The sequence below is a fragment of the Alnus glutinosa genome, chromosome 4 (genome assembly GCF_958979055.1).
Source record: "Alnus glutinosa chromosome 4, dhAlnGlut1.1, whole genome shotgun sequence".
Lineage (NCBI taxonomy): Eukaryota > Viridiplantae > Streptophyta > Magnoliopsida > Fagales > Betulaceae > Alnus > Alnus glutinosa.
The window spans coordinates 20,668,503-20,684,087 of record NC_084889.1 but is presented as its reverse complement, the minus strand read 5'-3'; the positions used below and the strand labels follow the sequence as shown (position 1 = coordinate 20,684,087).

At 41.5% G+C, this 15,585-nt stretch overlaps 1 protein-coding gene across 1 annotated transcript in view; it reads left to right on the top strand.

The window, feature by feature from the left end:
- Window positions 1–14,550: 14,550 nt before the first annotated feature.
- The window catches only part of LOC133866205 (uncharacterized), a 37,638-nt gene continuing 36,603 nt past the window's right edge, over window positions 14,551–15,585 (top strand). The window contains exon 1 of the mRNA XM_062302744.1: window positions 14,551–14,665. Coding sequence (XP_062158728.1) covers window positions 14,551–14,665 — 115 coding nt within the window. The remainder of the gene's footprint in view (window positions 14,666–15,585) is intronic.

Below are 15,585 nucleotides of genomic sequence, written 5' to 3'. Positions count from 1 at the left end.
GTTATTTTCAAGTGAAAATGCATAAAAGCTGGAGATTTGGAATTGCTGTGAAGTCGATCGATCAAATCTCAAGTTCGATTGATAGAAATTTTCCAGATATCGATCGATCAATTTTAAAATCGATCGATCGAATTTATGCGGAGCTGGAATTTCAGAAACCCTAGCTAACTCTATAAATACCATTCTTTTCTCATTTTTAGAAGAGGAGCCGCGGAGGAGGCCGCTTAGGAGTGCCCTAGGGCCGATTTCACTGTATCTTAGGGTTTTTGGGTCGATTTTGACCTAGAACTTCAATCTTTTGTAAGTTTATTCGTTTTTAATGCATTCTTGTAGTTTATTAATGCTTTCTTTGTTCATGTCTAGCTAATACTTTCATCTAGGTTTGAGGATGAAACCTCACCAGTGAATAGAAACTGAGTTTCATGCTTGTTTATGCTATTTGAGTTTATGAGCCTGATTTCTCATTGTTCTATTTCGGTTTTTGAGATTATTTTTGGATATCTCTTGTGATTTCCGGATACAAGTGATGATTTGATATGGTTTCATTAAATTGATGGCTTGGGTTTTCATGTATGTTGGATATTCATTGTGTTTCATTCTATGGATACATTTGATGATTTAGTTGAAACTAGATATCTTTTGTGATTTGTGAAAGAGTGGATTCATTGAATGATTTAAACTATTTTTGAAGCAAAAGTAGAACATACCCAAGATTTGCATTTGAAAACCTCAAAATATATGTGATGAGCATGAGATTAAGTTGTTGTGATTTGGTGAGTGTGGATTCCAAAACCCTAAACCCCTTTATTTTCATTTATTTTGTTTATGTTTTATTTTATCAAAAACCCCTAAATTTGGAACTAGGTTAAAATATGATTAGTTTGAATAGAGATTAATTTTCGCAACTCAATTCCCTGTGGGATCGACCTCGCACTTGCATAACACTATATTGCAAAAGGATTCGTGCACTTGCGAGTATTATAATTTGCACAACAGCCAGTACCAACATACCAAGCACCTACTCAAGCCCCAGCCTCTTCTTCACAGTCCACCCTAAAGGACTCTCTCAAGGCCTTCATGTAGCTTACAAGCCAAACCATTAATGAAGTGAAGAATGCCACCTTGGTGAACAATCAATCTGTGAAGTGAAGAATGCCACTGATGTGAGTTTAAAAGAGTACTCGCAAGCGCACGAATCGTTTGTAATATAGTTTGTGCAAGTGCGAGGTCGAATCCACAGGGAAATGGTCAAAAGTTAGTGTTTTGCTTAATCAACCTTATTCTAACCTAGTTCCAAGAGTTTGAAGGTTAAACATGCACCAAAAATGCTAAGTTAAAGAGGAAGAAATGAAATATGTAAAAAGGGACTAAGGCTAAGGAATTCACCAAACCAAATCCAACAACTCACACTCTTGGTTTCCACTTGAACACCCAAAGAACATTAAGTTTAGGGTGTCATTCAAGTTTCTCAACCATAAACCTTAGAACCATTAAATGAATCCAAATCAAAGATAAATCACAAAGAGTACCCATTTGAAATCAAATCATCCATTGTATCCATTCAAAGAATAAATCACAATGGATATCATCTTTCAAACCGATAAAACATTGTATCCATCGGTTGAAACACATCAAATGTCCTATTTTTACCACCAACCACATTCATTGCAAAAGATAAAGCATTAAATGAATGGAACTTGAACAACATAATGATATAACATTAAATGTACAAGTAGTACCACAAGAGTGTGAGTGTCATCAATGGAGAGGTTTCATCCTCAACCTTAGTTGAGAGTTCTAGCCTCCCATGACTAAGAACACCACAAAAACTTGAAGAACAAACATGAAAATAGAAGAAAAGCTTTACAAAGACAAATGTCTAAAGAAAAGAGCTACTGAAATAAACTACAAAATGCACGAAATTAAACCTAGCTACTGTTCTCTGAAATTCCCCCTCAACAAGGAGGCATGGCTATGGCTTTATAGAAGGAAATTAGGGTTAGAAACTCATGTAAAATGACTCCTCTACCCTCTCTTGCTAGAGACAACCAAGGTCACGAAACCAGCGTGTTCTCCTGCGAAAATCAGAGGGAGAAATGCTTTTTGTCATGGAGAAGCCCCTAATTGGGTGTTCTGGTGCGCGTCTGCAAAAGTCAGTTCTGGGAAATTTTGATCGATCGACTTCGGGCAAAATTTCGATCGATCCACTTTTCAGGACTTCCGAATTTCCAAGCATTTCTTCATGAAATTTGCCATTCCTCTCTTATTGACCTACAAAACACAAAAACACAAAAACTAACCAAAACATCATAAAACAACAAGGCCAAAGGTCTAACTAATGCAAATCAAGGGGTCCAAATACACAATATTTGACACTCATCAAATACCCCCAAACTTACATTTTGCTAGTCCCTTAGCAAAACAAAATGAAAAACAATATTAAAGCATGAAACATAAATCCTATTTCGTGGGAGAAACAATTACATTTAGCATATGCAACAAGCCTTTTAAACCCCTAGGACTCCCTAGTGGACGAGTGAAGTCTTGTGAGGGTTTGCCATAAATGATACCCACAAACATTGAAATGTTGTATTATCAATTGAGCAAAAATCCACATTCAAACACATGGTTCACACATCATGAGCATGTTTAACAAAATGAATATCACATCATCATGTTATCAAAAATCGATCGACTCATAGTTGGAAAATTGAGACAGCACATGTTCAAAAGTGTAAGGTGATAATAACATAGAATCATAAGGTTTCAATTTTTCTCAAAGCATGTGTATCCAAAAACTCATAGGAGTTTCCTCAGATGAATATAACCAAGGCTAAAATGGGCAATTACTTTTATTCATTATTTTTGTGTCAGCTGTGCAATGCTTAACTCCCTTAAGCTTTCTAATTGATCCATGTAACGAGTGTTGGGCCAGTGACTCCCAAACCAGATGGTTTTAGGGCACTAGATGTAAAAACATCCATGGGGGCTTAATTACTCAAGTAAAAAAGGCTACGAAGTCAAACTAGCCAAACAAACAACCAACCTGAAATTCTCATCTTTTTACGTGAACACCCAATGCTTAGTGAGGCAAGGGGCCCGGTTACTCAATGAGAACTCAAATTGGTGATATTATTCTAAGCCAAATTCTCTTTCTTTCTTTCTTTTTTTTTTTTTAATAATAAGCCAAGGTTTCATCAATAAGTCTCAAGACACCCATTCTCAAATCAAATTTCATGCCTCACAGATCCTATGCTAAAGTGCTTGTGATAAATGAATTAAACATGTCAAGTTTCTCTAATCCAACAGATGAGTCAAAAGATTTCAGATTTTAATGACATGCAAAATTCAACATGTTAGATAAACCAATGATATGCAAACCATAGTAAAATGCAACCATGCTAAACTAACAATAAGGTTTTTTTTTTTTTTTTTTGAGCAAACAAAACAAAATATCAAACAAAAAAATCAATGATAACAGACAGAAATGTCTACCCACCCCTAAACTAAAAGAACACATTGTCCCCAATGTGACTAGAGATACAATACCGAAATGGTGATGCAAGTTTGGCACACTGCAAGAGAATGCTCCACCAAACTTGAATGGCAGACTCTGTCCTGAAAATCAAAACTAAAACAAAAGAAACAAGATCAAATGATAAGGAAAAATAATGAGGGTTGCCTCCCACAAGCGCTAAATTTTCAGTCTTCAGCCAGACTCTCTATCCTGACGACAATCACTCCGAGTAACTCGGATCCTCCAAAAGGGTCGTCTCAACCTCTGGGCTCTGCAACTCCAAGAATGGCTTCAGTCTTTGTCTGTTCACCTTGAAAGTACTGCCATTCTTTGGATCCTCAATATTAATGGCCCCATGAGAAAATACTGAACGAACAATGAATGGGCCTGTCCATCGAGATCGGAGCTTCCCTGGAAACAGATGCATATGTGAATTGTAAAGAAAGACTTTTTGACCAGGTTCAAAAGATCGTCTCAATATGTTCTGGTCATGAACCTTTTTCATCCGTGCTTTGTACAACCTAGCACAATCATAAGCATCACTCCTCAGCTTTCCAATTCGTTGAGTTGAAGCTTCCTCAGTGAGCCAGCCTTTGTGAGATCGAAATTCAGCTACTTGATGGCCCAGTAGGCTCTGTGCTCCAACTCCACTGGCAGATGACATGCTTTTCCGTATACAATACGGTATGGTGACATGCCAATCGGGGTCTTGAAGGCTGTCCGGTACACCCATAATGCATCGTTCAAACGAAGAGACCAATCTTTCCTTGACGGGTTCACTGTCTTCTCCAAAATTCTCTTGATCTCTCTATTTGAAACCTCCACTTGACCGCTCGTCTGAGGGTGATAGGGAGTGGCAACCTTGTGCGTGATGCAATACTTCTTCATCAGCTGCTCGAAGACCCGGTTGCAAAAATGCTTTCCACCATCACTAATAATTGCTCGAGGAGTACCAAAACGAGCAAATATAGTGTCTTTTAAAAACTGAACCACAACTCTGTGGTCATTGGTCTTGCAGGCAACCGCCTCCACCCATTTGGACACGTAGTCCACTGCAACCAGAATGTACAGATAGCCGAAGGAGAGTGGGAAAGGTCCCATGAAATCGATGCCCCACACATCAAAGATCTCAACAATAAGAATGGGGTTGAGGGGCATCATATTTCGGTGTGAAATACTCCCTAGCTTCTGACAGCTCTCCCATGAAACACAATGAGTGTGAGCGTCTTGAAAGATGGTCGGCCAATAAAATCCGCACTGCAAAATCTTTGCAGCGGTCTTCTTTGCGCTAAAGTGGCCTCCACAAGCATGATCGTGACAAAAGGAGATGACACTAGATTGGTCGGGCTCGGGGACACATCTCCTAATGATCTGATCGGGACAATACTTGAACAGATAAGGATCGTCCCAAAAAAAATTCTTCACCATGGCCATGAATTTGGACTTATCTTGCCGCCCCCAATGTAGAGGCATTTGACCGGTGACAAGATAGTTTACTATGTCAGCAAACCACGGTGAGTGAGTATGAGCAATATGCATCAATTGCTCATCAGGGAAGGTCTTAGAGATGGGGGTGGCCTCCTCAGTAAAATCTACAATAATCCTCGAGAGATGGTTGGCCACCACATTTTTGGAACCTTTCTTGTCCCGAATCTCAATGTCGAAATCTTGTAAAAGCAAAATCCACCGAATGAGGTGAGATTTAGCATCCTTTTTGGAGAAAAGATACTTCAATGCTGCGTGATCCAAGTAGATGATGACTTTTGATCCCAACAAGTAGGATCAAAACTTATCCAAAGCACAAACGATTGCCAGCAGCTCCTTCTCAGTGGTCAAATAATTTAGTTGGGCATCGTTCAGAGTCTGACTCGCATAGTAGATGACATGGGAGAGTTTATCAATGCGCTGCCCCAAAACAGCTCCAACCGCGTAGTCTGACGCGTCACACATGATTTCAAAAGGTGTGCCCCAGCTGGGGGGCCGAATGATAGGTGTGGACGTCAAAATCTTCTTCAAGGCCCCAAATGCCTTCTTGCGGTCCTCATCAAAAATAAATGGGGCTTCCTTTACCAACAACTTGCACAAAGGCCGGGCGATTTTGCTGAAGTTCTGGATGAATCGCCTATAAAATCTTGCATGGCCCACAAAAGAGCGAACCTCTTTCACCGTACGTGGGGGTGGAAGGTTGGATATCAGATTCACCTTTGCCTTGTCAACCTCTATCCCCCGATGAGAAATAATGTGCCCAAGTACAATCCCTTGCTTCACCATAAAGTGACACTTCTCCCAGTTGAGCACTAGGTTCTTCTCTTTGCACCTCACTAAGACCAGAGTGAGGTGGTGCAAACACTCCTCAAAAGTTGAACCGAAGACCGAGAAGTCGTCAATGAATATCTCAAGAAAATGCTCCACCATGTCAGAAAAGATGCTGATCATGCACCGTTGAAAGGTAGCGGGTGCATTGCATAACCCAAAAGGCATGCGTCGGTAGGCGAACGTCCCAAACGGACAAGTGAAGTTCTTCTTCTCTTGGTCTTCAGGGTCCACGGGGACCTGGTTATATCCGAAATAACCATCCCAAAAACAGTATTACTCATGCCCAGCCAACCGCTCCACCATTTGATCAATGAAAGGAAGAGGAAAGTGATCCTTCCTGGTGGCGGTGTTCAATTTGCTGCAGTCGATGCAGACTCTCCATCCTAACTGAACTCAGGTCGGTGCCAACTCGCCCTCCTTGTTCTGCACGACCGTTACTCCAGCTCGCTTGGGCACGACATGAATAGGGCTCACCCATTTGCTGTCAGAAATTGGATAGATGATCCCTGCATCCAATAACTTGATTACTTCTCCCCTCACAACTTCTTGCATTGATGGGTTGAGCCTTCTTTGTGGCTCCCTTGATGGTTTGGCGTCTTCCTCCAAGTGTATCTTGTGCATCACCACCGAGGGGCTGATTCCCTTAATGTCGTCAATGGTCCAGCCTATAGCTTCCTTGTGCTCTCTTAAGACGTCTAACAACCTCTCCTCTTGAGCAGCATGAAGATCTGAAGCTATGATCACAGGCAAAGTCTCTGCTGGACCGAGGAACTTATACTTGAGATTGTCCGGTAGGGGCTTAAGTTCCTTCTTTGGAGGCTCAGGTACTGCTGCCTCCTCTTTCTCATTGCTCTCCAGAGGAGCAAACTCCAAAATGGCATTGGCTTGCTCAAGTAACATGTCCAAGTCCAAATCCTCTCCGAACTGAGCAAAGCATGCCTCCAGGGGGTCTTTAGTGCTTGATTCTTCAATACCTTCCTCTATGATCTCCTCAATCAAGCAGGCACTTCCGATCTCATCGCATTCCCTCGGCTTCTTGCTGATGTCAAAGATGTTCAGCTCCACTGTCATATTGGCGAAGGAGATCTTCATTACCCCTGTCCTACAGTTGATCAGGGTGTTAGCCGTAGCTAAGAATGGTCTCCCGAGAATCACCGGTATTTGAACTCCAACATTTTGTACCGGCTCTATATCTAGCACTATAAAATCTACGGGGAAGTAAAACTTGTCGACCTTGATCAAAACATCCTCCACAATTCCTCGTGGTATTTTAACTGACCTGTCAGCCAACTGTAGTGTCATGGAGGTGGGCTTCAATTCTCCTAATCCTAATTGCAGGTAAACTGAATAGGGTAGGAGATTGACACTGGCTCCAAGGTCAAGCAGAGCCTTCTCAATGTGGCTGACTCCTGTCGTGCAAGAGATAGTAGGACATCCAGGGTCCTTGTACTTGATAGGCAGCCTACATTGGAGGATTGAGCTGACTTGCTCGGTTAAACAAACTTTTTTCGGGACATTGGTTTTCCGCTTGATGGTGATCAAGTCCTTCAAGAACTTGGCGTAAGATGGAACTTGCTGGATGGCATCCAAGAACGGGATGTTGATCTGCACTTGTTTGAATACCTCCAGAATGTCCTCAAACTTTCCTCCTTTCTTGGGTGCTAGCAATCTGTCAGGGTATGGCTCCTTAGGTACAAAAGACCTAAAAGGAATCTCAATAGTGGGAGTGGCGGTAGATGGCTCCACATCTTTCTCCTCTGTGCTCCCGCTTCCTTGTCCTTCTTGTGCAGTAGGGTTCTCTTCAGGAAGAACCACTTGGTTATCCACTTGTCTCCCTGACCTAAGTGTGACAACGGCTTGCACATGCTCCTGCCCATGTACTGCATTTGATGAACTTCCCTCATGGAACTGCAACTTTGGATTCGGTACAGGCTGACTAGGGAGCTTTCCCTTCTCTCTCTCCCCTAGGTGACTAGCAATTTGCCCAATCTGGGTCTCCATCTTGGCAATAGCTTGAGTGTTCACCATGGTAGCATTCTTCACATCATTGATGGATTGCTCTGTAAGCTGTATGAAGGCCTTGACGGTCTCTTCCAGAGTGGATTGTGAAGAAGAGGCAGGGGCGTGAGTAGGGGCTTGATATGATGGTGCTGGCTGGGTAGGACGACTTTGATGGTGAACCGGTTGATGAAATCCAGGGGGTATTGAGTTTGGTGAGGAACCCCCCCTCGAGTCATCCGTTGGTTCTACTTCCACGAAAAGTTAGGGTGGTTGCGCCACCCAGGATTGTAAGTCTCAGAAAAGGGTCCATTGGATTGCCTCCTAAAGTCGTTGAAAGCGTTCACTTGCTCCATTGGTGACTCGACAAAAGCTGACAAGGATGGGCGAGTCTGTGCTAAGTGCATGGGACTAGCACAGATGGAACAACAATCAACGTGGAATGGGTTGGCAGTGCTGATGGACTTGCTTATTACTAGAGCTTCGACCTTCTTTGTGAGAGCATCTATCTTCATCTTCAACTTAACATCTTCTTTCACCTCATAGATGCCTCCCCTCTTTTGGATGCGAGCAGCTTTATCTCGACAACTTGAAAAATCCCACTGTTGGGAATTGTCGGACAACTGATCTAAGGTCCTATACGCCTCCTCTCCCGTCAAACTCAGAAATGCGCCTCCATTCATTGACTCGATCATGCTACGGTTGGATTGAGTCAATTCTTGGTAGAAAAATTGCACGAGTCTCCACTTCTCGTATCCATGTGGAGGGAACTTAATCAACATATCTTGAAATCTCTCCCAACTCTCAGAAAATTTCTCATCTTCTTCTTTAGTAAATGAGCTTATTTCCTTCCTACACTCATTGACTTTGGACATGGGGAAGAATTTGTTGGAGAACTTCAGCAAGTTCTCCCAAGAAGTGATGGAACCAGGCATGTTTGAATCCAACCATGCCTTGGCTTTATCATGGAGTGATAAAGGAAATAGCCTAAGATGCACAGACTCTTCAGAAAAATTTTGAAATTTGAAGGTGGCACAGATGTCTTTGAATTTCTTCACATGGCTATAAGGATTTTCGAGGTCCAAGCCATGGAATACGGGTAGGAGTTGGATGACATGGGGCTTCAGGTCAAAGTGAGTGGCATTGGTTAGGGGTAACACTATACATGAAGGAGAATTTGTTGCAACAGGTGCAAACAAATCCCTAAGTGTCCTAGTTTGATCAACGTTTTCTCCCCGATTCCTCTCATTCTCACCCGCATGCATGTTATCTCCCATCTCAACAGAATTTCTAAGCCTTCTCCTAAGAGTTTTTTCAATCTCGGGATCTAAAGATGTCAAGTCTAGATTCAAAGATCTTCTACCAAGCATACACCAACGTTCAAACAATTATTTAACCAAAAAGACAAACAAAATAAATAAAGAGAAGAAATTGCAAATGGGGAACAAAATTCTCCAAGGTACAATCTAGGTTAGTTCCCAGGTAGGTGAGGGGGATCACACCGGGCACACTTAAATCCCAAGACCTTTCCTTGCCAGAATTCACCTTGACATTGCCCTTAGATAGCTAAGTAGACCTACAATAGCAAATTTTTTATTTTTTTATTTTTTATTTTTTGAAGATTAAAAGAAAAATAGCACAAAAAAATTAAGAAAAATAAAGACGTTTATAATGACACAAAGGTAGCAACAAGGGCAAAAATTAAAACTTACAAGATTGGACCAAAAAATGTTTTGGCAAAAATTTCTGCTACTGAACGTATCCAAGAGTTGCCTCCTGTGTTGAAGTTGATCGATCGGATGTACTAGTCGATCGATTGAATCTTTGAAACTTTGCAAGACCAGGAACAGAAATAGAAACAGAACAGAAATTTTTTTTTTTTTTTTTTTTTTTTTTTTTTAACACAAATCAAAAACTAATAGATAGTAATATGAAGCGTAAAACGTACATAATATTTTTAATTAAACTAAAATAAACTAAAAGAAATCAGACAAACAGTAAAATAATGTAAAACAGAAACAAAATATGAACAAAATAGACTAGAGAAAAGAAATACTTACCTGGTTTCGAGCAGCTGCTGTGTGCAAAATATTCGATCGATCGAAGTTTAGTTCGATCAATCAACTTTCGATTGATCAATTTTTGAGTCGATCGATCGACTTTACAGGGCACTCAGAAAGCTGTAGCAACTGCAGAAACAAATCTGGGAGAAACAAAAGTGAAACTTAGAACACAAAACAGAAGCTAAACAACAGAAAAATGAAACAAAAATCTATCTAACTAGTAGAAAAACAAAATCAATCAAACAAAAACCAATTTTTGAACCGATTTCCCAGGCAACAGCGCCAAAAACTTGATGTGAGTTTAAAAGAGTACTCGCAAGCGCACGAATCGTTTGCAATATAGTGTGTGCTAGTGCGAGGTCGAATCCACAGGGAAATGGTCAAAAGTTAGTGTTTTGCTTAATCAACCTTATTCTAACCTAGTTCCAAGAGTTTGAGGGTTAAACATGCACCAAAAATGCTAAGTTAAAGAGGAAGAAATGAAATATGTAAAAAGGGACTAAGGCTAAGGAATTCACCAAACCAAATCCAACAACTCACACTCTTGGTTTCCACTTTAACACCCAAAGAACATTAAGCTTAGGTTGTCATTCAAGTTTCTCAACCATAAACCTTAGAACCATTAAATGAATCCAACTCAAAGATAAATCACAAAGAGTACCCATTTGAAATCAAATCATCCATTGTATCCATTCAAAGAATAAATCACAATGGATATCATCTTTCAAACCGATAAAACAATGTATCCATCGGTTGAAACACATCAAATGTCCTATTTCTACCACCAACCACATTCATTGCAAAAGATAAAGCATTAAATGAATGAAACTTGAACAACATAATGATATAACATTAAATGTGCAAGTAGTACCACAAGAGTGTGAGTGTCATCAATGGAGAGGTTTCATCCTCAACCTTAGTTGAGAGTTCTAGCCTCCTATGACTAAGAACACCACAAAAACTTGAAGAACAAACATGAAAATAGAAGAAAAGCTTTACAAAGACAAATGTCTAAAGAAAAGAGCTACTGAAATAAACTACAAAATGCACGAAATTAAACCTAGCTACTGTTCTCTGAAATTCCCCCTCAACAAGGAGGCATGGCTATGGCTTTATAGAAGGAAATTAGGGTTAGAAACCCATGTAAAATGACTCCTCTACCCTCTCTAGGGTTCCTCTCTTGCTAAAGACAACCAAGGTCACGAAACCAGCGTGTTCTCCTGCGAAAAGGGAGAAATGCTTTTTGTCATGGAGAAGCCCCTGATCGGGTGTTCTGGTGCGCGTCTGTAAAAGTTAGTTCTGGAAAATTTCGATCGATCGACTTCGGGCAAAATTTCGATCGATCGACTTTTCAGGACTTCCGAATTTCCAAGCATTTCCGTATGAAATTTGCCATTCCTCTCTTATTTACCTACAAAACACAAAAACACAAAAACTAACCAAAACATCAGAAAACAACAAGGCCAAAGGTCTAACTAATGCAAATCAAGGGGTCCAAATACACAGTATTTGGCACTCATCAGTCACCATGGTGAACACCCAAGCGATTGCCAAGATGGAGGTTCAAATTGGTCAAATCACAAATCACTTGGGGGAGAGAGAAAAAGGAAAGCTCCCCAGCCAGCTCGTGCTAAAGAGAAAGGTAGTGGCAGCACAAAGGAGAGAGATGCGAAGCCATCTATAGCCACTGTTGAGATTCCTCCTAGGTCGTTTATACCTAAGGCGCCTTACCCTGACAGATTGCTTGCGCCCAAGAAAGGAGGGAAGTTCGAGGACATTCTGGGGGTATTCAAGCAAGTGCAGATCAACATCCCCTTTTTGGATGCCATCCAGCAGGTGTCGTCTTATGCCAAGTTCTTGAAGGACTTGATTACTATCAAGAGGAAAACTAATATCCCGAAGAAGGTATGTTTAACCAAGCACGTTAGTTTGATCCTTTAATGCAAAATGGCCATCAAGCACAAGGACCTTGGATGTCCGACCATCTCTTGCATGATAGGAGTTAGCCAAATAGAGAAGGCTCTTCTAGATCTTGGAGCAAGTGTCAATCTTCTACCTTATTCAGTTTACCTGTAATTGGGGTTGGGAGAATTGAAGCCTACCTCTATGACTCTTCAATTGGCTAATAGGTCAGTGAAGGTACCACAGGGAATCATTGAGGACGTCTTGGTTTAGGTTGATAAATTCTATTTCCCCATAGATTTTATAATGCTAGACACTGAGCAGGTCTAGAATGTAGGGATTCAAATATCGGTAATTGTAGGGCGACCCTTCTTGGCTACGGCTAACGCCATCATCAATTGTAGAACAGGGGCCATGAAGATCTCTTTTGGCAACATGACAATGGAGCTGAACATCTTCGATATCATCAAACATCCATTAGAGACTACTGAGATTGGAAGTTCATGCTTGATTGAGGAGATCATTAAAGATACTATTGATGGAACAAGCATTGAGGACCCATTGGAGGCATGCTTTGCTCAATTTGGAGAAGATCTGGACTTGGACAAGCTACTTGAGCGAGCAGATGCTATGTTAGAAATTGCTCCTTTAGAGAACAGCAAGGAAGAGGAGGTAGAAGTTTCCGAGCCCCCTAAGAAGGAACTTAAGCCCTTGCCTGACAATCTTAAGTATAAGATCCTAAGCCCAGCTGAATCTTTGCCAGTGATTATAGCCTCAAACTTAGTTGATACTCAATAAGAGAAATTACTGGATGTTTTAAGAGAGCAGAAGGAGGCTATTGGCTGGACCATTGAAGATATCCAAGGAATCAGCCCTTCGGTGGTTATGCATAAGATACACTTGGAGGAGATGCCAAACCATCGAGGGAGCCACAAAAAAGGCTCAACCCAGCTATGCAAGAAGTTGTAAGGGCTGAAGTGATCAAGTTATTGGATGCAGGCATCATATATCCAATTTCTAATAGCAATTGGGTGAGCCCAATTCATGATGTGCCAAAGTGGGCTGGATTGACGGTAGTGGAGAACAAGGACAGCGAGTTGGTGCCAACCCGTATTCAATCAGGACGCAAGTTAAATGTCGCCACCATGAAGGATCATTTCCCCCTTCCTTTTATTGATCAAATGGTGGAACGCTTGGCTGGGCATGATTATTATTGTTTCTTGGACGGATATTCTGGATACAACCCTGTCCCTGTGGACCCCGAAGATCAGGAGAAGATGACTTTCACCTGCCCTTTTGGCACGTTCACCTATCGTCGCATGCCCTTTGGGTTATGCAATGCACCCGCTACTTTTCAGCGATGCATGGTCAACATGTTTTCCGATATGGTTGAACATTTTCTAGAGATCTTCGTGGACAACTTCTCCGTCTATAGTTCATCTTTTGAGGAATGTCTGCACTGCCTCACGTTGGTCTTAGTACGATGCAAAGAGAAGAACCTAGTGTTGAATTGGGAGAAATGCCATTTTATGGTAAAGCAAGGGATTGTGCTTGGCCACGTCATTTCTCATCATGGGATCGAGGTTGACAAAGAAAAGATAGATCTGATCTCCAACCTTCCACCTCCATGTACGGTCAAAGATGTTCGTTCTTTCTTGGGCCATGCAAGATACTATAGGCGATTTATCTAGGATTTCGGCAAAAACGCCAGGCCTCTATGCAAATTGTTGGTAAAGGAGACCCTGTTTCTATTTGATGAGGATTGTAAGAAGCCATTTGGGGCTCTCAAAAAGATTTTGACGTCCACACCCATCATCAAGCCACCCAGATGGGGTGCACCATTTGAGATCATGTGCGACACTTCAGACTATGCAGTGGGAGCTGTTTTGGGGCAGCGTATAGACAAACTACCCCATATCATCTATTATGCAAGCCGGACTCTTAACGACACACAACTCAACTATTCTACCACTGAGAAGGAGTTGCTGGCAGTCGTGTTTGCTTTGGATAAGTTTCAATCTTACCTGTTGGGTTCTAAAGTCATTGTCTACTCGGATCATGCAGCCTTGAGGTATCTTTTCTCCCAAAAAGATGCGAAATCTCGTCTCATCCGGTGGATATTACTACTGCAAGAGTTTGACATCGAGATTCAGGATAAGAAGGGTTTTGAAAATGTGGTAGCCAATCATTTGTCAAGATTGACTATGGATTTTACTGAGGAGGCCACCCCCATTTCAGAAACCTTCCCTGATGAGCAATTGATGCACATTGTTCATACCTCTTCACCATGGTTTGCCGATATAGTAAACTATCTTGTCACTAGCCACATGCCTTTACATTGGGGACGACAAGATAAGTCCAAGTTTATGGCCATTGTGAAATATTTTTTCTGGGACGATCCTTACCTTTTTAAGTATTGTCCTGATCAGATCAGTAGGAGATGTATCCCTCAGATTGACCAATCTAATGCCATCTCCTTTTGTCATGATCATGTTTGTGGAGGCCACTTTAGTGCAAAGAAGACCGCTGCAAAGATTTTGTAGTGTGAATTTTATTGGCCTACCTTGTTCCGTGACTCTCACACTTGCTGTACCTCTTGTGAGCACTGCTAGAAGCTAGGGAGTATTTCTAGAAGGAATATAATGCCTCTCAACCCCATTCTGATTGTTGAGATTTTTTATGTGTGGGGCATTGATTTTATGGGACCATTCCCAAACTCCTTTGGCTATCTTTATATCCTTGTTGCTGTGGACTATGTGTCCAAATGGGTGGAAGCTATTGCATGCAAGACCAACGACCATAGAGCAGTTTCTGAAGGACAATATCTTTGTTCGTTTTGGTACTCCCCAAGCAATCATACGTGATGGAGGTAAGCATTCTGCAACAGGATCTTTGAGCAGTTGATGAAGAAATATTTCATCACACACAAGGTTACAACCCCATATCACCCTCAGACTAGTGGACAAGTGGAGGTATGTAACCTGGAGAGCAAAATAATTTTGGAAAAGAAAGTAAATCCTTCACATAAAGATTGGTCTCTGTGCTTGAATGATGCACTATGGGCATACCGCACAACCTTCAAAACCCTGATTGGCATGTCCCCATATCAGCTTATCTATTGTAAGGCTTGTCATCTTCTGGTGGAGCTGGAGCATCAAGCTTATTGGGCCATCAAGCAGCTGAACTTCGATCTCACGAAGGCTGACTCATAGAGGAAGCTCCAACTTAATGAATTGAGGGAATTGATGAATGATGCTTATGATTGTGCGAGGTCATACAAGGAACGAATGAAGAGGGCCCATGACCAAATATTCTAAGACGATCTTTTGAGCCTCGTCAGAAAGTCCTTCTCTACAATTCACGGTTGCATCTCTTCCCAGGTAAACTCAGATCTCGATGGACGGGTCCATTTATTTTTCGCTCTGTTTTTCCTTATGGGGCCATTGAGATCGAGGACACTAAGAATGGTACGACTTTCAAGGTCAATGGACAAAGGCTGAAACCATTCCTGGAGTTGAAGATTTTGGAGATTGAGACGACTCCTTTCGAGGACCCGAGCTATTTAGAGTAATTGTTGTCTCCAGAGGAAAGTGTGGCTGAAGACTTAAAACTTAGCGCTTGTGGGAGGCAACCCTCATTATTTTCCTTGTCACTTGATTGTTGGTTTTGTTTTTGTTGTGTTTTTTAGGATAAGTATTTGCCATTCAAGGTTGGGGGAGCATTCTGCTACGTTACACTCTACTTGCGTCACCCAATTGGTATTGTTTTTCGGGTCACATTGGGAACAAT